The 22,027-nt window shown below is 41.8% G+C and overlaps 1 protein-coding gene and 1 long non-coding RNA gene across 4 annotated transcripts in view; one reads left to right on the top strand and one right to left on the bottom strand.

Annotated features, from left to right (window-relative positions):
- The window catches only part of LOC143415207 (uncharacterized), a 75,119-nt gene that overhangs the window by 28,198 nt on the left and 24,894 nt on the right, over positions 1–22,027 (bottom strand). The window lies entirely within an intron of this gene.
- lpp (LIM domain containing preferred translocation partner in lipoma) overlaps positions 1–22,027 on the top strand; it is a 185,499-nt gene that overhangs the window by 141,235 nt on the left and 22,237 nt on the right. For all 3 annotated transcript variants that reach the window (XM_004552832.4, XM_004552833.3, XM_004552834.5), the window contains one exon: positions 12,319–12,488. In XM_004552832.4, the coding sequence (XP_004552889.2) occupies positions 12,319–12,488 (170 nt within the window). The remainder of the gene's footprint in view (positions 1–12,318; positions 12,489–22,027) is intronic.

Below are 22,027 nucleotides of genomic sequence, written 5' to 3'. Positions count from 1 at the left end.
ACATTCAGTGGGACTCTGCAGCAGGCTTTATATCAGCACATAATCACACAGCACACCATGATACCATGTGTAGGTGTATTATAGCTACAGGGACGTGTATTTAACTGGTATTAAGGGATATTCGGCTTCACGTTGGTGCGCACTCATGTAAAGACCTTAATTGGTTCGCATTAGACATAGGTCAAACGGATCTGCTGGCTTAAACAAAGTATAGTCGCTTTACTGAGGAATGGCCTAATTTTTGGGTGTATGTGTTGCAGCCTGGGCATGAACTCTGTGTACTGCTATACCATGCATGCAGTCACCCCCGTTTGCCAGCTCTGAGGCCGACTGGCTGAAGGCTGGTAAAGCAAGGACATGGGGAGTTGAGAAATGGGTCATATGTGAGCTGAGGTAGCCAGAGCAAGTTAGGGATAGCGTGTGCATCCCCAGCTGACAGCGTATGTCTGTTACGGGAGCGGAAGAGGAGGAGGGGGAGGGAGGGTCATCTTGTGGTTAAACATGGCGACAGCGGTGAGAGATGGGAAGAGGGTTAGGGCAGGAGCCGGAGACTGAGGCGACTGCTGGGACTCATTAGGAGGGAGTTCAAGCGCAGGCAGATGCTGCTCTGGAAATCCACAGAGCCGTCTTCCTCCCCCGCTGAATAATGTACATACACTCAGCACAGCGATGTGAGAATCAGCGCCGGTCCGGCATGTTTCCTTCTGTATATCCAGAGCTGTGGGAGAATTGGTCTCAGAGCGCAAGACTTTTGTAATTACAAAGGATCTAATGACACGTAGGCCTCTTCTTTTTTTGTCGGGGATATTGGGGGAAAGAGGGCTAACAGTTGTTGAAACCCTAAGGCTAGTAATTAACAAGATTAATCAACGTGGGGCTGCGATCTCGAGCGCGCTACTGGACTGGATCATTGTCTTCCTATAGCAAAGTTTTATTGGTGTCACTAATGTCTTTGATGAGCTTCTAATCTGAAACAGCCGTAGTGAGTTTTCATTGGTCCAGAGGGGGTTAATTGAATTGAATTAACGTTATACTCTGGCTCTGTGATGTCACCAGGAAACTTTTCATTAGACTCAGCGGAGCACCACACCATCATTACGCTTTCCTGCTGCAGTCCAGCAATTACGCCGGACAAGTCTTTGAAGACTTTCTGCGGCGACATTTAAAAAAGCAGCCATTCCCAAATGCAAACGCTCCTCAAGCTGTTAAAAAAAACCTGAAAATGATGCACTATAAAAGAACGGCTTTTCTTGCGAGAAACCCAGTTTGCAAGCCAGAAATTCCCCCTATGATTGAAGCTTCTTTGAAAAGCAACTGATTAGTCCTGATTTAGAGTTCCAGATTAGATTTGAGTAATCTGAAAGAGCCTTTTCTCCAAATGTCATCATCCGTCATATTTAATCCACTTAGATTGTGCGTAGGTGTACTGTGTTTGTGGAAATCTAATAAGACACAGCTACTCAGCTTGCAGTACAGATGCCTTGGCATTTGTGCATCAGAGGAACTTACAATATTTTGTCATCACTACATTTCTGTCAACCAAAACCAGGACATAAAGCTGAATAATTGAAAGGATGAGATGCTCTGCATTATTTACAATTAGTGATGATGATACTTATGCAGTGTAGTTCCTTCTGCCGCAGAGAATCTGTTTTTATTTCTGCTTTAACACCCGAATGACAAGTGGAGAATTCCTCCCTGTGATCGCCGACTTTCAGCGTTTCCACTGTATAGAATTAGGAAAACGGTGAAATTTTAATATCCAATCAATATTTATACAGAGCGATTTTTGAGCAGTGGCATAAATGTTATTAACAGACAGTCATTGGAAATTAGCAGAGAGATTCATATGGGCATACTGTACTCCACGCAGGACTCTGAGCTGTCAGGAAAGCCTTTCCTCCTGGTTTGAGCTAGCCTTTGTTTTATGATAAGAGCCAGAGAAGAAAAGGCAGGCTTTGCCATTTTTTCACGCATAATGTCAGCTGGAAGAGCCCCCATAATTTATAAGGCACCTCACATGAAAAGTTCATGAGGAATCTTGGAAGAGATACAAATGGCAGTGTAGCTCCAGTGCCGTCCAGAGGAGTCAGAGGAACAGATCGGCTAAGGTAATTGGGTCAGAAAAAGTTTGGGTTCATGCTGCGTGCTCTTGTGGAGCTGCTTCTAATTCTTCAGAACGCAACTGAGCATCACAACTTAATGGATTAATAGGCTTCCAGTTTAGACAGCTTTGTGCATTGTCTAAGATACTCTGGTGGAATTCATTTGCATTTTACTGAGGTCGCCCTCAGCAACCTCTTAGGAGTTTGCTTTTAGATGTGCCTCTACATGTCATAACAAATGGGATGTGTGTCAGAGTGAAAACCTTTCTGCTGCCTCAAAAAGACGCTACCCCACCGCACTCCACCTCCACAGTCTGAAAATGCCTTTGGCCAACCAGCTTCCCGAAAACAGATAACTGTTTCCACTTAATGTCTGAAGGTGACTCGTTTAATATCGCTTTATTTTTAATATTCATTTAGGGTGAATACAGATGGGGGGAAAGCTCCAGTAAACAAGCAGGTACAAAGTGATAATGCATTAAAATGTCAGCGCTTTAAATAAAAGCTGAAAAATATAAGTTGTTTGCAGTTTTAATTGGAACGCTTTTCTTCTCCTTTTCAAATTTCCTTTAATTAACTCCCCGCGTAGTAGTTTTCACAGTTCGTGCCAGAATGGCTAAGAGCTCCCGTCTCCGATTCAGGAATTGTGCTTTTAATCCAACATTACAGTTTTTAATTTAACTCCATTTATGTCAGCCCCACTGATACTGCTGAAACTACCTGCCTCACATTAAAAACATGAAACGCATTAAAAACTAACGCTGTACTGTGAAGCGGCCACACAAAGTGCACCATCGGTGAAATATGGTTCAACGGATCAGGACTACTGGTTGTGCACATGCAGCAACCTCTGAGGCTGAAAGATGAAGCAAATGTGGAAGTGCCAGAGACTGCTGCTGCACAGTGCTGCTGATTTTCCTTGGCTCTGTCTGAAGTGCACCAAAGTTTTCTTGTGCAGGAAAGCCCCGTCTGAGCGCAGGCATAACTGACGGTAAATGCTTACTTGATTTCCCCCTTCGTAGAGACTGTACAGGGAAGGATTATTTTTTTCTTTATGTAACTCAACTCTTTAAACTGTATCAAGGCTTGAAATTTGCATTATTATTGAGATATGGTGAGTTTGAGTGACGGGTAGGGAGGGCTGTGCATTATGATGAAATATTGGATGACAGCTGAACGAATCTCCTACACACTGTTTCGCTTTACATTTATTCACTTACAAAGTTTTGATCCTGTTGACCTTCATCAAGCCCAAAGACAATATCTATCCATTTACACACACACACACACACACACACACACACACACACACACACACACACACACACACACGCGTAGGCACACATATCCACCAGAAAGGTTCCAGTTATCCATACAGATAATCCAAACTGGTGAACACGTCGCCATGTGTATGCCATTAATTAGATGTTGATACTGATAAAATAACCGCAAGTGACATCTATACAAGCTCTAAAGCTTTTTTTTTTGCAATTTCAATAATAAACATCGCTGAACTTATAAATATAAATGTTATAAATGATTAAATAAAAGCTGATACGGACCAGAAAACTGAGCTTTGCTGCACAGCGTTTTCCACAGCTGGCGTAAAGGAGCACAGAACAACCGTCAGTGCTCAAAGTAAAGCCCAGAGTCCGACGTTGCTGCAACAGTTTAACAGTGTGTTTGGGCTTGTAAACCTAGTGTTTTATATTTTATGCATTATTGTCTTATTTTTTTATGTTCCTAATTAAACATTCAATTCAGTTTTATATATATAGCACCAAATCACAGCAACAGATGCCGTAAGGCCCTTTTTATAGTAAGGTAAAGACCCTACAATAATACAGAGACAACACCAATAATCAGGCCACCTCCTATGAGTAAGCAGTGGGTAACAGTGGAAAAGAAAAAAACCCTTTTTTTTTTTTTTTTTTTTAAAAAGGACGAAACCACCAAGAGAACCAGGCTCAGGGAGGGGCAGTTGGTTGGCGATGAGGGGAATAAGACCCCCAAAATTGCTGATGTTTCTCAGCTTTCCCACACAGTCAAACTCACACAACCCCTAATCACAAACACTTTTGCATGTCAAGGCGGATCAACAACAATCAGGGCAATTAATAACTAAATACATTAAAAGTAAGATGAAAAGTAGAATAATAATAATAATCTTTCTGTGGTTGTTCATTTTTAATCTAAGTGAGCCCTGTCAGCACTAAGTGAGCTGAGGGAAAAAGCAGTACCATCCATTTAAAAATGGTTCTTTAATGTGATCATTATATAAACTATTAATTCACTAAATTAAACTTAATAATGCCCTTTACTGTGGTGCACTTCGTTATAGGTATGTCAGAGTTTGCTCATCAGATTGGTGCCAACTGACCGCTAACTGTCAGCTAAGCCTGTAGACTGGACCTCTCCACAGTGTTTATGGCCTTCTCTGACAAATACTGTGGCTTACCATTAACTAGTCCGAGTCTGTGCTCCAGTCCCGATGTGTGAAATTCTAGTATTTTGTTTGTACGCTTTCTGACCAAGCTTCCTAGTGCTCATGTCGGTCATCTAAAAAATAAATGAGGCTTCAGTGGGTGACATCTTTATTAAAACAACAGCAGTTTGTTTGCTCTGCAGATGTTAGGGTCTCATCTGTGTTATTACTGGCAAAGCAACAGTTCACTCATTGTACTGTTATACTGCACTTGATGTTACCATGGAAACCACAGGTGTTGCTAAATCAACCAGAACTGAAATCTTAAGGATTATAAGTTTAAATTGAAGCATTGAAAGAATTAAAAGCAAAGCATTTGACAAAAATCTCCTAAATCCATTGTGGTTTCAGCCCTTTTTTCTATGTGAGGACATCCTTCAGGTACAGTGGCTAAGTGTCCACTTTGTTGTGCTGTCTTGGACTCTGTGTATATGTACGTTGGAGCAGTCACAACGAGATCGAAAAGCATAATGCGGCTGGAAGGAGGTCACAGACCACCCAGGGGGAGGAGGGCAGCATACGAGGCAGTCTGGTGACATGGCAACTTGTCTAAAGCCCATGCATCACTATACCACCTACAGTGGATTATAATGTACGACTGCAAGAGGCTGAATTGTACGACACAATACCCACGGATGATCCATCATAGCTGCCTTTTATAAGAAAAATGCTGTATGCATGTCAGTGTGAGGCTGCGGATTTGACTTCTAAGACCCTTTTTCTCATGTAAATAACGTGAAATGCTTTGAATCTTAATCTGTAAATAAATTTGCCAGATTGTAGAAATTCCACAAAAACCGACAGCTCTGCTTTATTTCAACTGTCTATAATTCATTTCTTTTATGAATGAGATCTTAGCAGTTTTTCTGCCATGTCATCATCTTGTTTGCAACTGATTTTCAGTCATTTGTTTCTATTTTGAGCAGGGGGGGGTGGCAGAGGGTTGCTGGTTTTTCAGCTCACCAGAGTTTATTGGTCCTCTTCGCTCTCATTATCTTCACTGCCGCTGACCTCGCCGCGCTGCTTTCTAGTTTCTCAGCTGATACAGCGTGCCAGCATGGGGCTTCTTTAGCCGGCGACAGTAGCCCGCTTTTTGGCAGCGGTTCACGTGAGGTGACCATCCCCTCTACAACCCTGCTCTCCCCTCCCCCGTCCTCCCCCGCCAGGCTCGGCGCTTGCTGTCCTGCCTCGTTGAGACAGCTCCACTGAGGCTTGCAAGATCAGCTGCCGTGCGAGCCCAGCTGAGGCTTCCGGGCACTCACGTTGCTAGATTTCATTTGTGAGTGAGCGTTTGACCTCAGGAATGAGTAGACATCCGCACGCTCATGCACGCAAACGCAGGCACACTTACGAGCGCACGGCCCAGTGCGGATAAACAGCACATCAACACACGCGCGCTGCTTGTACAAATATTGTGCTGCAAACACACTTACCTGTCCCCCTGCCTCTCCCCGCTTTCTCTCTCTCTTTCACCCCATTCGCCAGCCCCGCTCGCTCCCTGGCACCCCTCCACGTCGTTCCTGCCAACCTGCTTCTAAAACATGTAACCTACACCCAGCCCCCACCCCCCCACCCCCACACCCCCACCCCTTCTCTGTGCCGCCGTGGGCCCTGACAGGCTGAGCTGTAATGCTTAGTGGCACAGGCTCGCCTATCCTCCATCCTCCACCATCGCCGCAGCAGTTCTGCAGATTGCTATTTGCTGACATTGGGAATGATATTAAAGGCAGGGGTTAGGAAAGAGGCATTCAGAGATTGAAGTGTAGCGATGACAGCGATTTCTCTTGTCATTCCAAGGAAACTGAAGGCCACAGCATTGTCAGGCAGCATGGAGGGCAATCTGAAGCAACAAAGTAGATTAACCTAGAGGGGAAAGAGACGAAACAGTGCACAAATCGCGGCCTCTGGCACTCGAGTAGCTAGCAGTCACACTCCTAATGTGTTCGACAGACTTGCTTCCTACTGTCCTGTTGTTTATGTCTCCAAGCGTGAAGAACTTGCACAACTTTGTGCGCTTATTCAGCCTACCTTTTTCCAACTTGTCACAGTAAATTAATGCTGTTTTGTAGGCTTTTTATTAGCTGTAATGCAAGACCATTTCTAATTGTCATGTGATTGTTCGGTGTCTTTTAATTCTATTTATTTTAACCCTTGTTTTTTGTTTTTTTTTTTACATTTTTTATTAATATCAAAACACAACACACACAGTTTAGTTAGATGCTTTTTCTGTTTTTACCACCATGTCTATCAGATGTTTTAATCCAAGCACAAAACTTTAGTTGAAGTCCCAAAATGGATTTTGCGGTTCTTTTATTAGTTTTGGATACGAGCTGCAGTCGCTGGCTCTGCCTTTGGGGTTTGCAAGGGTTGCGCCAGCAGAATTGTATTCTTTAGTAACATAGTGCGAAAAGTTTGGTCTCCCACAAAAAAAAAAAAAAGTTCCTTGCGATCCTTCTTTACATGCACGATCTTTGATTTCTGACGATGTAAGATCAAATTGAGCTGCAAGTGTGCTCCCTCTCTGCCTTTCATGCCGCTTCAATATCACGGCGTGAAAAAACAAAGAAGGCAAAGACTGAGGGAAATCTGAAGCGTTCTGCCACTCAACATTCCCCAATCCCAAACAACAGCGTCTCACTGCCACTACAAATACATTAGAAATCAATTATTTATGGAACAGAGTCAGGGCCTCTTTAATCTTTTCCTTTTATCCAATTAAATTGTCTAACCATTCTAAGCCTCTATAGCTCACAGGGAATGTGCCTCGTTTTTTTTTTTTTTTTTAAGAAAAAAAGAAAGAAAAGAAGAAAAGATTTTTCTCTTCAGTCCTTCTTTTGACTTTCGATGTAACAGAGAAGAGACACTTCTGAGGGTTGAAGAATGAAAGGAAAGAAAGTGAGTAAAGTGTAAATGAACTCCCCCCTCCCACCCCGTCACCATTGCATTGGTTCTACAGGAAGTATTTGAAGTTTTGATATCAAGACTCTGGTTCCATTCCCCGCGCAAAGGGACGCTGGGGAGCGGTGAGGCCTTTCATGATTCCTTTATGCCCAGCTGAAATAGTTCGAAAGTATTTGGGATCATCTCCACGGGGGTAAATATGATGTTGCTTCAATTTCTGTCCTGTATTATTCAAGAAGTCAATTGAAGTAGTGTCTAAAAATTGAAAATGCTTATTTCCATTGCACACGTGTGAAATTATTGATGTAAAACACAGCACTCGTCTCCATTATCGTACAGTAAGACTGCTGATAAAAGCAGTTACAGATGCATTGAAAGGCTTTATATTTTTACAGCACCGTGCTCTGACTCTCAGGGTGTAGAAAAGATATCTGGATCTGAAATAGACCGTCAGTTTCTCTTATTTCAGTTTAAAATGTGTATGTGAAGATGTAGCCTGTCTCTCAGTGGTGAAGAATCCCTTCAAAAAGTTCCTGGATCCAGATCTGAATGGAATTACTTCTAATTTGCTCAAATTGGTAGAATTTTATAAATATGTCCACGGCTTTTTAAGTAACAAAACGGTCAAAAAAACCTTAGCATATAACCTCTTTGAAGAAGGTAAAAACTAGATCATCATTTCCATCTGCGATTTTCGTCGTGAGAGAACACGAGGAGCTGGAATCCAAAACACTTATTTCCTAACAATTAAAATCAGAGCTTAGGAGATGAGTCAGTCAATCAGTTGAATGGATCGACCATTATTATAGTAATCATGTCAATAATCCAGCAAGAAATCTCTGGTTTCAGCTGCTCTAGTGTGAACTGCTGCTTCTTTCCTTGTCTAACAGAGAAAAAAGGGAGCCGGCTGATTATGTGTGATAATAAACAGTTGTATACACAGTTGCATTAAAACGCTGCCTTTAGCTTGTTATTAAAATGTGAAATGTATAGGAATAGAAGGCGTAGGGAGTATATCAGGAAGTATAGATTACTATCACCATTTCCTCTATCTGACTTGTGAAACTGCAGTGTATAACACAGAGGTTTTCTCTGTCTTTGTGGTGTTTTTGTGTTATAGTAAATAGCCACACATACACTGTGAATGTGAACTATTCTCTTGAACATTAACAAACATATACACCCATATGCTGCACTGCACTTCTAACATAAAGATCCAACTTTCTCTCACCCCAACCGGTCGCAGCAGATGGCCGCCCCTCCCTGAGCCTGGTTCTGCCGGAGGTTTCTTCCTGTTAAAAGGGAGTTTTTTCTTCCCACTGTTGCCAAAGTGCTTGCTCATAGGGGGTCATATGATTGTTGGGTTTTTCTCTGTATCTATGAAGCGCCTTGAGGCGACTTATGTTGTGATTTGGCGCTATATAAATAAAATTGAATTGAATTGAAAAAAAAAAAAAAAAAAAAAAAAGGAATAGAAGGCGTACAGTAGTTTGAAAGAGGCTCAGATCTGCTGCTCTTTGTTCCACGCTGATGTGAAATCATGTGTGGGCTGCGCGCAGCGTGGCACGGCGTGTCTGTGGGCACGCGTACACTATATGATACATGTGTCTGTGTTTGTATGTACTCGTCTACACGTGTGGCATGTCAGACGCAGAGGGATGTTTTGTTTTTTTTCTTCCTGTGTGTGTGTGTTGGTGTGAAACTGTGTACGCTGCACTCCTGAGGGCCTTCGCAATCACAGACTGCCAAAAGGAAAAGGATTTCCGAGAGGTTTCCTTCTCGCTATTTAAAGTGGGAGCCCTGTGGGACATGTTTGGCATTCTCATCCACTCACTGAAGATGGCCTGTGATCTGAAGCCACTAACAGGCTCGGCGTGCTCCGTCTCTGTCTCTCGCTCCCTCTCTCTCCCTTTCTCTTTCCCTCTGGCTCTCTGAAGTGATTACCCTGCTTGTGATTCCACTGACACCCACATGTCCCCCCGAGACGTGCCTTCACTAGTTTGTTTAATCTGCCTCCCTGTACAGTAGGTAACACAGCCATAATTGAGGTGTGGATAGAGCTGTGGGAGCAGATGAAACCGGTGGCAGGCTTTATGAAAACCTGTCTGCGCTATAAGTCGCCCTGGATGACAGAAGTCGCTAAATTAATGTACAAAATGCTGCTGTGACAAGAATTTTTAGAAGGGAAATGTCAGTTTCCTCATTCAATGAATCCTGAGTCATCTAATACAAGAAACAAAAATATCTAATGTTCAGTGTTCTAATAATGATTTCAAAATGTTGCTGGAAAAGGGGAAAAAAAGTTGTGGATCCGCTCATTCTTTAAGCAACTTTCCCCCATTTGCAGTGATAAGATAATGAGTTATGTGACATTAGAATACCATTTGCAAGCCTCGCAGTCAAGCAGATATTTGATCTCAGCAACATATGACTTCCAAAAGTTGTGCTGATACCTGAGACAGAATCCGCTTTACACTCCGTTTGAATTTTTGATATGAAAACAGCAAGTGGAACTGTGAAAATGCGAGCATCAGATACTCTATCTCCCCCCGGTTAGTGTCTCGCCTCTGTGTGTAACACGCTCGAACCGCTCTGTTCAGAACATACAGAGTGTCAATCATCGCCCAAATCAGCCTTTAGATGAAGCAAAAAATGAAAAGGGAAGGAAAATGATCCACAGAACTGAACTTGAATTAATTAAATATACTGTATCAAGCTTGCTCTGTGAGATTGCATCTGTCCTCAGATGTGTAAAAAATAAAACATTCTCAGATATCTTTTTTTAAACCCTATTATTGTAAGATACCAGTAATTAAATTGACAGTGTTATTAATTGGGTTGAAGATAACTTGCATTGAGTCGAGGACATCTTAAACTCAATTAAAGATATCTCCAACTCAATTAAAGATATCCAAATGCCATGTCCCGCAATATGCAATCAGCCTCTTTCTGGAGCAATAATATCAGTTCACTTGTGCCCCTTTTACAAAGACTTCGTTGTACTTCTAAAGTTTTCTTTTATCATTTAATGCTCAACTTTTTAAACAGATGTCACTCTTTGGTGATGTGTATGCTTTCTTTAATGTGGCATAATTATATTATTTAATCCTTCCTTATCCAGTGTTTGAAATAGAAATGAAGATTAGACGCCCCTGATGTCAGGAAATGAAGCCTTTAAAGGGACAGCTTCCAGCTTCGTGGCACGAGGGAGCGCGAGGTGACGCGTGGACAAAAGCTCGGTCTACGGATCCTCGATTTAGATGTCAAAACACTTTTAAGTTCAACGCTCAGTTGTAGTTTCTCAAGTTCTTGTTTTCCTTTTTTGGCTCTTTGCCGGCTGCTCTCGTTAGTAGAATTTACTTAACGCTCATATCAAATTACTATAAATTCAGTGGCTCAACTTTCCTCTTTGTTTACTGCACAGTGTTGCTGATAAATGTTGGAAAGCAGGTAAACGTTGTCACCTTTTGGTTCACTGACCAATTCGTTTTCTTAATTCTTCATGGATCCTTAGACTTATGTTGAGACTCCCATTGCCAGAGTCCTCAAAACTAACCATAAGGTGGGAATGAGGTGCGGCAGAAAAAAATGCCTTGGGTGGCATGCTTTCACACTGGTTAGCATTGTCGCCTTACAGCAGCAAGGTTCTGGGTTTTCTCAGCTTTCCAAAGGCATGCACGTTGAGCCAACTGTGATTCTAAAATGTCTGTAGGTGTTGATGCAACTGAGAATGATTGTTTGTGTCTCAGTGTTAGTCCTGGGATGTTCTCTTATTCATGCTCAGTGTCACCTGGGATGGGATCCAGCTCCCCCGCGATGTGAGGTGGGTATATACAAATCTTTATTTAAGCAGGGAGCCTCATTCAGATTAAAATCTCTTTTACAAGAGAGATCTAAGCAGAGCCTTCAGCAGAGGCTTTAGTCGCCTTTCTTTCAGCTGGCTTCAGGGGTCACTGCAGCCAATCATCACAGCTTCTTTTCTGTATGTCTGATTTTACACCAAATCCCCGTCCTGATCAGAACCATAACCATTTATCCGGGCTTAGGTCCGGCACTGGGATTGGCTTGTGAACCCAACCGCTCACCCACCCCTTCGTGGCTGGGCTAATCAAAGAATCATAAAAGACACTGGTTTAACAACCTCTAGGATTTCTAAAGGGAGTGAAGGCTTCATGGCTGTTTAGAGTTCATTCCGTCTGAATGTCGTGTGATACCTGAAATCAAATCTGCCAAGGTTTCTCTACACATGGGGAATAGTTAAGGTTAAACTTTTATTGGTTCTTGAATTGCAGTTGCAGAATTAATTGGAAAAGAAAAATGGATGAATGGATGTCAGAGTTTAAAGCGCTGTCCCATGTTTCTCATCAAAGTGCACACCGAGAGTTTTAGCTGTGTTCTTTCTTTAATTATTTTCATGCACAGATTCCCACTCAAAGAACAAGAGCCATTGTTTGTACTGCTGGCATCGTGATGCTTCTCTGCAGCTCTACATTGTCCTCTCTTTGTATCTGTTACCTTATATATACATGATCCTTATTTTCACATCTTTCTAAGAAACCTGTTAAGAGTGTTGCTTTCGGCGTGGCTGCATTTTAGGCTGAAAGTAAGAGATTTGCTGCACTGTAGGATGCCGCTCACAAGGTCAAGCACCAATTGCAGTGAATGGAAGCAGTCACAGGTTTCAGCTCTCCATTACAACCACATTTATGTTGTTTGCGCGTTATTCTTAGCCTTACTGATCACTGATGTTATTTACTTTAAGAAGTGAAAAATCTGTGGTTTTAGAGGGAATCTTTTCTCAGCTTCTCCTCCTCTTCCTCTCCCCAGGGCGCTGCGCCAGCTGTGGAGAGAACGTAGTGGGTGAAGGCACCGGCTGCACTGCCATGGACCAGGTCTTCCATGTCGACTGCTTCGTCTGCATGACTTGCAGCACCAAGCTGCGTGGAAAGCCCTTCTATGCTGTGGAGAAGAAGGCGTACTGTGAGCCTTGCTATATTGTAAGCAGCTTCCTTTCTTTTAAATCCACCTGCCTCAACACTTCACTTAGCCTCACTACATGCGTCCGCGTTTTAAAAGTGCACATTATATCATCGGGTATCGCTGTGCCTGGAATGTTTCATAGGTTTCACTTCAGGCAACCACATTTCATTTCATCAAAGCCCAGAGGGCTGCCACCTCTCACCACACACACATTTTCATTTCCTCTTCTTTATTGGCTTCGTTTTGTTTTTGGTCATTCAGTGAAACTCTCTTGTGTCTCTTTTCCTGAATGAACTTTCGTCCTGTTACACAACTAATGTCAGCTGGTTAGCAAACAAGTTTGTTCTTTGAGCTTGTTTTGACATTCTCAAACATCTTTGACTAATACATTTTATTAGTAGGCAGCTGGCCTGCAGCTGCGTGTAACTGCTGACCTACTTGCCCTCCAGCTTTAAGACTGTTTTTTTCTTACTATTGTTGTCTCTGTATCGTGTCAGTATAGGAATATGCAATCAAAGAAGCACCACCCACCTGCTTTTAATAAGTGGCAGCCAATCAGAAGAAAGCTTGCTTAAACATAGTAGGAAATGGGAGGTGTGCACTTTGGAGGCCCAGCATAAGGTAGCTTTGATTTGTGAATCATGCAGAGCTCTAATAGAGTCCGAGAGTGAAAATAAGGAGCAGGAAACGAGCAGAATGGACGCAGATTTGTGAACACGGAGGGTTTTTTTGTTTTGTTTTTTCTCTCGCTCCTGTCGACTTTCCTCTGGCAGCTGTTTAGCGTAAAACAGGGGTCCTCAATCCCAGTCCACGAGGGCCGGTGTCCCAGCAGGTTTTAGATGTGTCCTTGATCCATCACAGCTGATTTAAATGGATAAATTACCTTCTCAACATGTCTTGAAGTTCTCTAGAGGCCTGGTAATGAACTAATCATGTGATTCAGGTGTGTTGACCCAGGGTGAGATCTAAAACCTGCAGGGACACCGGCCCTCGCGGACTGGGATTGGGGACCCCTGGCGTAAAGCTTTAAAATGCTACACTATAGTTTCAGCCCTGCATCATAAGACAGGGAGAACAACTTGGTGAACATATGATACGGGAATAAAAGTTTTCCCGTCCTCAAATATGCAAGAGTCCACTCGGGTCCAAATGACATACATTTCCTTATCGGATAATGCGTGCGAGGGCCTGTGTGGACGCCCACAGAGGCGCTACAATATAATGCAGCAGGAGTTCTTGCCTGTATGTGTTTATTGGATTATAATCCCTACCTTAGCTAGATTATCGCACAAGTTCAGTATGGTTTTTAAAGCTTGTTCTACTGTCCCCAGGTGGCCAAGTAAACAATTTCAGGACATTTGAAATATAGGTTTTAAATCATACGTATTGCACATGATAGCAGTGACGATAAAGTACAGCAAAACTCTCCTGTTGTTGTTGTTGTCTAGGTTTGGGCACAGAGGCTTGCACAGGGGGGTCTCAGTGGATCACATCTGTTCAGGAGCCTCCTAAAAATTCCATTGTCTTGTTCTGCTATTACTATAGGGGAGCGTGCTTGGTCTGCATTGTTTAGTCAGGTGCTACATGTCAAAGTGACATGCATGTGAATTCCAGGACACAAAGTTTCCCAGCAGAGCATTGTATTGTAACAAGAAGACCCAGGTTTCACTTTTAACTCTCGGTGGTTTTAATGCTGTGGCTGATTGGTGTGAATATGGCACAGCTTGATCCTTTGTAATAGACATGAGCAGGTGGTGCAAAACTTGTTGTGGCTTCTCATCTCTAGCTGATCTTCACCCAACACTGCCTGATAGATCCACCTGCCATTTTTTTCTCCTGAAATAATCAGGTCAGATATGCATTCATGGCCTTTTTTAATCTATCTAATTTTTAATAGTTTGAAGAATGATGTTTGCCTTCACACATCACTCTTAAATGATGCATAACTGTCTACAGTGACGGCTGATGAACAGCCAGATATGGTTAAGTCAAGAAACATGGCGTTAATTCTCTTTGTGGATGAGATAAGACTTCTGCTAAACGATTAATAATCACTTTTCTTATCAAAGGAAGAAATGATTGGGGATAAATGAGCCAGAAATTTGTGTGAGTTATTCTTAATTTGGAATGTTTTTATTCCATTGTATAAAACTGTGACTGGTTTTCTTGTCAGTATGTTGCACAACATGCATGAAAGTGTTTCCTTGCACAATATTATCAGGAAAGACGTGTCATCTGGCAAAACCATGAGGAATTTATTAAGCAGAAGTGTTTCCCTCATTCAGTTTCAGTAGAAAATGGTCATCGGTCCCACAGCGGGAAGGGACATGTTTCTTACTGTCAGCGATATTAGGTGTCAGTCGGCGGGTCATTCCTGGAAGCTGAGATGGGAAATAACTGCGCTGCAGCGAGGAAATACAAACTAAATTTAACTGTAATACTTTGAACTTTCTTTTGCTTTCTTTTAAAAATAAGTGAGTCATATGAGGAGTACAGTTACTGTTATATTTCAAAATGAAAATTGAATACGATGTTATTAATACACATATGATAACACAGTAAATATTCCAGCAGTAGTACATTTATATTTACAGTCTCTCGTCTCTTTCGGTCGCTGCAGCCTGAGCTTGTCTGCATAATTAAAAGCTGGCTGAAATATGGTGACTACAGCTGAGATTGTTCTTTGGCTTCAGTGACTGCTTCAGGCTGAGTCACCTCTCGCCCTGTTGTTAAGTGAAGCACTAGACACGGGCAGACTGGTCGTGGTCCCAATCTTCATTTAATAACAGATTGTTTTGTCTATTCTTGCACCGGCTTCTCCGTTTCTTCCTGGTCTTTGAGCTCCCGCTGTTTCCCCTTTTAAACTGGACAACTGTGCCCTGTGCTTTGACTACAGGTGCTTTTACACAGGCCGAAGAAAGAAATGAATCCGGCGAAGAGTGAGTGACACCCATCCAGTTGTACAGATGTGTTTGCACATATATGTCGTTGTTCATAGAGCTCCTGATTCAAATGCGTTCAGGCAGTCCCTTTTCTTCTTGGAAAAAATAGCCCAGTGTCCAAACTGTAAGACATGCATTAAAGATGATTAAGATTTAGTTACTTCATGATAAGGATATTTTTTGTTAAGGTGGGTTAGAGGCGCTTTAAGGGACATTGAGGACAGAAGAGGTCTCTAAACAAAGTCTGGGAATGGTGATTATTGTTTGTTAGGGATATTAATTAGGTAATGCTGATTCTCCTGACAGCACATAGTGCCACATTTATTCAGTTTTCTTTTCATTCACTTGCAGGAAATGGCTCGATGTGCATTTTACCAGTAAAGTCTTGAAGCCGAGCTACATGATGTTTAAACCAGTGGCAGGCCATCTCTTAAATCATCTCTTTTCAGAGGCACTCAGTGTGATTGTAGTTGTCTTGTCTGGAAGTTCTCCAACTCTGATACATACGCTAAAGAGGAATGGGATAATTTAAGAACTTTATTTATGCATTTCATCAGCATAAATGTTCTTCTGGCACAAGATCAAAAGGATGGGGGAAATCTGAATTTCTTAATGAAAGTAATTTCTTCTTCTTTTATTCCCATCCTCAGGGTCATACGCCTCTGTGCGATTAGAGAATGAACGTGAGAGTTGAGTCTCTGAAGAGAAATGCAAAATCCCAGAGAGGAAAGAGGAAAACTTCAAGTTAGCCTCCAAGTCAGTCAGTCTAGGAATGTCTTAAGAGCAAACCAACATTAATGACACACTGAATTTATTTCTTCACACTTTCACCTGTCACATGATATTAGCAGCAGTTCTTCTCTATGCTGAAGGAGCACGTAAGCAGAGTATGGTTTCATTTAGTGGATTGTTGTAATGGCCTAAATGCCTGATTCTCCTAAGAAGTTACCTTTTAGGAAGTCTACTGACTTACCTACTCGCCAACAGTCAGATGGGAGGACTGAAACTACTCTCGTGTTTCTTCTCTAAAGGTTAAGGTGCACCCTGCTGGCATCATGGTCATTTTTGACTTTTGATTTCTTTGTTGTTTTGTTTTGACAGGGTGAAATAATTGCAGAGCATACACCTTTAAAGCCTTTAAAACAAGGATCAGGTGCTCAAGACTTTTCTATTTTTGTTCCCATTCAAAAATAATGTAGATATAGGTTAAAATGTATAACTGCACCTCCACTGATATTTGTTAAAATGTCTCTTGGCAAACTGCACCTCAACCAGATGCTTTTGGTAGCCATCAGCAAATATAACTCTGTGTGAATATTTGGTTGCTCTTCTTGGTTTCCTGGCACAGACTCTGTTTTAAAGCATAGTTTACACATTTTCAACAGGCTTGAGGTCGGGGGGTTTTGGAAGCGCTTTTTCAGAAGCTTAGGATTAGCCTTTAAAATATTTTTTTAAACCCAAAACTTAACAGTGATCTGTCTCTATACCCCACACCCTCACTTAAAATACATAAATACATGATCAAAATAAAAACAGCAGACCTAGAGATTTCTTTTCTGTCTTGGAAGTGCAAGTAGTCCAGCACCAGAAGCACCAAAGGTAATTAAAAAAACGACACTTACAGTTGCTTAAAATGTGCATTCTTCCCCGAGTTCCCTTTAACTGTTTCACTTTTTGACTATACAGTCAATGCATGATAATAAAAACACTGTAAGTCATTTAAAAACTGAAAACAATTTATTGTTATTTCTTGAATTATTTCCATATGCTGTGTGCTCTTTGTGCGAAATAGGTTTTTCCATCAGCCCGTGGCAGTGTATTATATTTGATGTAGAATATCTTACAGGTATAAAAGGTGCCTGAGGAAACTTGCTGTGTGTAGAATCTGTATAATAATATGCAAAACTCTATTAATCCCTTTGCCAGGAATTGGAGGAATACATTTCGCACGCTGATTGCCATCCAACAAAGTTTTCTGCCATGTATCAGAGCAGGCGATCAGCAGCGCTCTTATCTGAGCTGGGACTTTACATATTCTGTGTAACAATACTGGCATTTGAACGGCTGAGATCCATCTCTTCCGCAGGGTGATTTGCCTCGTTCAAACTGTTTGCCTAGTTATTAGTAATTCCTTTTAGTAATGTACAGGAACTCACACAGATGTGTTATCAGCTCCTGTCTACTTCCTGATTTTACAACCTGCTATCTTTTTCTCGAGCCAACCTCAGTCACACCACCGGCCCGTAAACTGGAGGGCAGAAATCAGCCTTTGTCCATGGCACTTCCCTTGGCTTGCCTCCACAGAGGTCTTATCATCGCCTATTTGAATGCACGGTGATGCTGATAAACTCTGCAGCCGCACAATTAATGTGTCATTTTGCATGGAGTGATCTGTAATCGTGTCACTGTGAAAACACTGGCATTGCCATTGTTTTGGGATTTTTTTCCCCTTGTCTGACGTGTCTCAGCTTGAGGTGTCCTCCCGATCACCCCATTCAGTATTTGCACACACGCATAACAGGAAGTAAGGATGTGTGCACACACGACCTGGCAAGACGTCCGTCATTGTTACTGAGAGATGCAGAAGTTTTGAACTTTAGTGCCGTTTTCCAAGAAAGCTATCTTGTGAAATTTTTTCCAGATGATTCAAACTGTTGCTGACTTTGTTTTCTGCAAAACTGGAACTAATTAATCACTAGAAACCAACAATGCCGGTTAACAGTGTTTCTGCAGTATTTCTGAGTGATTCCAAATAAATGTTGTGGTGATGTTTGTGAGTAATGTTTACTGCGGTCTGTCTGTCTCGCTGATTGTTAAAGATGGCCACCATGCCATCAAGCCTCAAACGTAGCTTTATTGTTCTGTTTTGGTTGTAAGAGCATTATAGGATGCAAGGGTGGAGTGCTAAGCTATCAGCCAACAGGTGCACGTCACAGACATGAGGATTACCATTAGAATAAAATACCAGAATTTTATTCACCAAAGCTTTGTAGACAGACTGTGAGCAGAATTAATCAGACCGCCGATTGATATGCAATATATATTATTTAAAAGGTGCACAAAAGGAGGTGAAGCATAATAGAACGCTAGCAGCTACAGCCATCTGTGTGGGTCCCTGTCAAATGCACGTTTATAAAAAAGATTCACCACCCATACAGATTTTATGAAAGAGAAACCAAAACAGGGCTTTTTATATAAAGCAGACTGTAAATCTGTTTATTTCTGTTGTAAAGTTGGACATATTAAGATTGGGAGTCTGTGGGGAATAACTCATTGCTGGAGCCTCGAGTGGACATTGAAGGAACTGCAGTTTTTTGTAGCTTGACGCTAGTATGTGGCATTTGTTCTTATTATTAGATAATTCCCTTTCTTGCATGTCTTCTGTCCTGTCTTGCTCTGCTCATCCTTCATGTTTCTTCCAGTGAAAACTGAGGTTTTTTGTCCCACTGTTGCCAGGTACTTGTTCATCTGGTTTTAGGTGTTATTGCTATCCAGATAAAACTGAATAAATTTAGTTGCATTGCCACGTGAAGTCTGATTTCATGCTTTTAAAGTAAAAATGATTAACAGCATTATATATTTACTCCAATTGCTCATTATTAGTTGACTTTATTAAATCAAGGCTGGTGGATTGATTCTACTCTCTGACCAGCCAGGCTTCCTGTGTCCCTTTGTCCGTATGTGTCTATGGTAAGCTAATCCGATATAGCTATGGCTATTCATCTGGACAAAAATGCAATCTTGACCTGCCAAAAACAGCAAAATATGTATTTCCTTATTATATAACCCTGCATTTCTGACGCCATTCACACTAAGTTTATACAGTGACCCCAAAACCAGAAGACCTGCTTTGTGATCTCAAGCACAAATTTCCAGATAAATCTTAATCTCGTTAATCGATGCAGTTAAATGCACATTAAAGTGAACAAGCTCTGAGGCTTGTTCTGAAGGATGCAGTCTCAGGTGCTGCAGAGCAATAACATGTAATACGTTTAGGAAGAGAGCTTCGCTGTAGATGAGAAGTGCAGGCATTTAAGAGGCCGAGAGTTTATTCAAGGTGTCAACTCTTTTGTGGAAACACCAGCTACGGCTCACGCGTTATTCTAATTACACCAGTGTATGTAGAGAGTGCAGTGCTCCTTTGTTTCTGTTTGCTGCATTCTCTCAGGGACTGCTGTCCTTGGGGCATGTTTTGTTTTTTTTGTTTTTAATTGTTGGTTGCTGTGTCTGCCATTCCAGTGCTGGATTTGAACAAATAAAACCCTGCGTCCAATAGTCAAGAATATTCATAAGCATTATTATGTTCTCTTCTCTCATTAAATTGCTGCTAATGCCTGCTAATGTAAGCTGCAGCAGGCACCATGGTTTTGGGATGATTGGACAAAAAATTCTTGATAACCTTTTGACGTCTTGTGGTCTGAGAGAGAACTAGGCTCGAGTTTCATGCTTTATAAAGTCACAGGTCTTTCTGGCCAAATTAGGAGTTGACAGGAGGAGACTGCCTTTAACTGTCCACCTGCACATCCGCAAGTGAGTATACTGTAATGCCAGTCTTCAAACATGTACATACGAGTGAGTCTTTGGAACGGAGAGGGGAGCGCCTTTAAAATGAGACACAAGCAAATTTCACCATCAGGAATAAAACAATTGGTTTGTTAGGCTGACTGTAAGCAGACACACCCGCTGCTCTATGGAATCAATCTGGTAAATGATCTGCTAATAAATTGTTAAACAGCAGTTAACTGCAGAGCTCATCAAACCAACCATCTTTAAAGACTTACAGAATTATAAAGAGTCAGTGCATTTTGCTCATTTCCATCTTTTTATTCTCGGACTTTACTGAATAACTTTCTGTCATTTACGGATCAAAATAATCTTTATTTCCCTGACTGTGGGCCTTGACACAACGCCTCAGTTCATCTGTCTCCTACAGGCAGTTTCAGCTCCATTACGCCTTCCTTTAGCTCTGTTTTCTTGCGCTTGGCTGCCACTTGTAAATTGAAGGTTTGAACAGCAGGTGGGTACTTGAGATGATCATATTAGCAATAGCTCCTCTCACTGATATCAATTAGAGTCAAGAGTAGAGGAAATACTCTCAAATGGAGTACTTAGAGTAGTCTGAAGCCTGAACCTTTAGGCTGTATGTATCTGCAGTATTTGCAACGTTAACCATGTTTAATGTGCAACAGCGTATCCATATTGTATAGGACAGAAAATAAGGGTTGGCATTTTCACAGCCTCGCATAAAGAAAGTAGATTCATTATATCTTCTAGGTGGTTAAACCCCAAACTGTTCTCAATCAGTGGGATTATAGCAGTGAGGCCTGGTGTAATCTTAGAAATGAACAGCAATTTTCTTTCTCCTTTCACTTTAGGAAGTCTGACTGTAACCATGAGAGCATATTAGTTAACGGAGCTGAGAGCAACAGGGACTCTTGACATGTCTGATAGCTCAGCTGGTGTTTGAAGAAGTTCAGCAGTGGGATTCAGTGTCACCAAGGTTAATTGCTTACACAGGTTACCATGCCTACTGTTCTTAAGTGTGCTCATATCCGCCGTGTTGCTACAGCGCTCGCTTACTTTGCTGCAGCATTACCACAGCCAAGTTTTGGGCCAGTTAATTTACTTTAAAAAGGGTTTTTAGCTGCCCTTCACTTCAGTCTCTCTGACGGTAAACAGAGCCATTCAATCTGCTTAAATGACGCCAGTGAATGGAAGAGTGTTGCAGACAGGTTCCTGTTCGAGGCAGAATCGCAGCCCCACATTCCTGTTCATACTGCCACTCCCAGCGAATGTAGATCATCCAAAGAGCAGCCGGTTTAAGTGTGCTGTAATAAGACTGATGCAAGTACCACAAGGTCACATCAGGAGCAGAGCTTCGTATTGAAAGAGCAGTAATAAAGAGATAGGGATTTGCCTACATAAAAACCTTAATCTATTTCTTCCGCTTTTGACAGAAATTCAGAGACCATCAAGGTCACGGACGCCAACTTGCTTGAATGTAATTATGCTCATTATCTGGTGTTGTACTATGGCTCCGTTATTTAAAATGAATGGGCTTTGGTCTCTTTGGCTACACACTGTGAAAGATTTTCCATTCTGCCATTGTAAAGGAAGAACTTCACACGGCGCCCCTGACCTGCCAGTCACCAGGAAACGTTCGTGATTGACTGATGAGCTTTTACCCTCGGCGGCTGTTTGTCTGTCTTGGAAAGTAGTGATGTCACCCGTACTGGTCGCCGTCATTCATGCTGCCTTTATAAAAGTTTAACTGATGGACTGCTTCTTTTTTTTTTTTTTTATGTCTGTTTAATTTTTAAATATGCACTTGGAAGAAAACTTGGTTTGCTGATTCATTGTGAAGGTGGAGTTTTGTCTTTAGTCCCATCATGTTAAGCAGGCAATGTGGTATTTTTCAGCACCAGTAGTGTGCAATTAATATTGCACATTCAATGAATATTTAATTTTGAAAAATTATATTCGATTGTGGGAAACAAGAGGGGCAAAAATCAGCGACTGACAGTCTGCTTTAGTGCAAGGCCGGAGAAGGAATCACAGCTAGAAGATGATCCTGGTATCAAAGGTATAAAGGGGACCATTCGTGTGCTATCACT

This window comes from Maylandia zebra, linkage group LG23 (genome assembly GCF_041146795.1).
Source record: "Maylandia zebra isolate NMK-2024a linkage group LG23, Mzebra_GT3a, whole genome shotgun sequence".
NCBI lineage: Eukaryota > Metazoa > Chordata > Actinopteri > Cichliformes > Cichlidae > Maylandia > Maylandia zebra.
The sequence above is the reverse complement of the archived record's forward strand: the minus strand, read 5'-3'. Positions and strand labels throughout refer to the sequence as shown.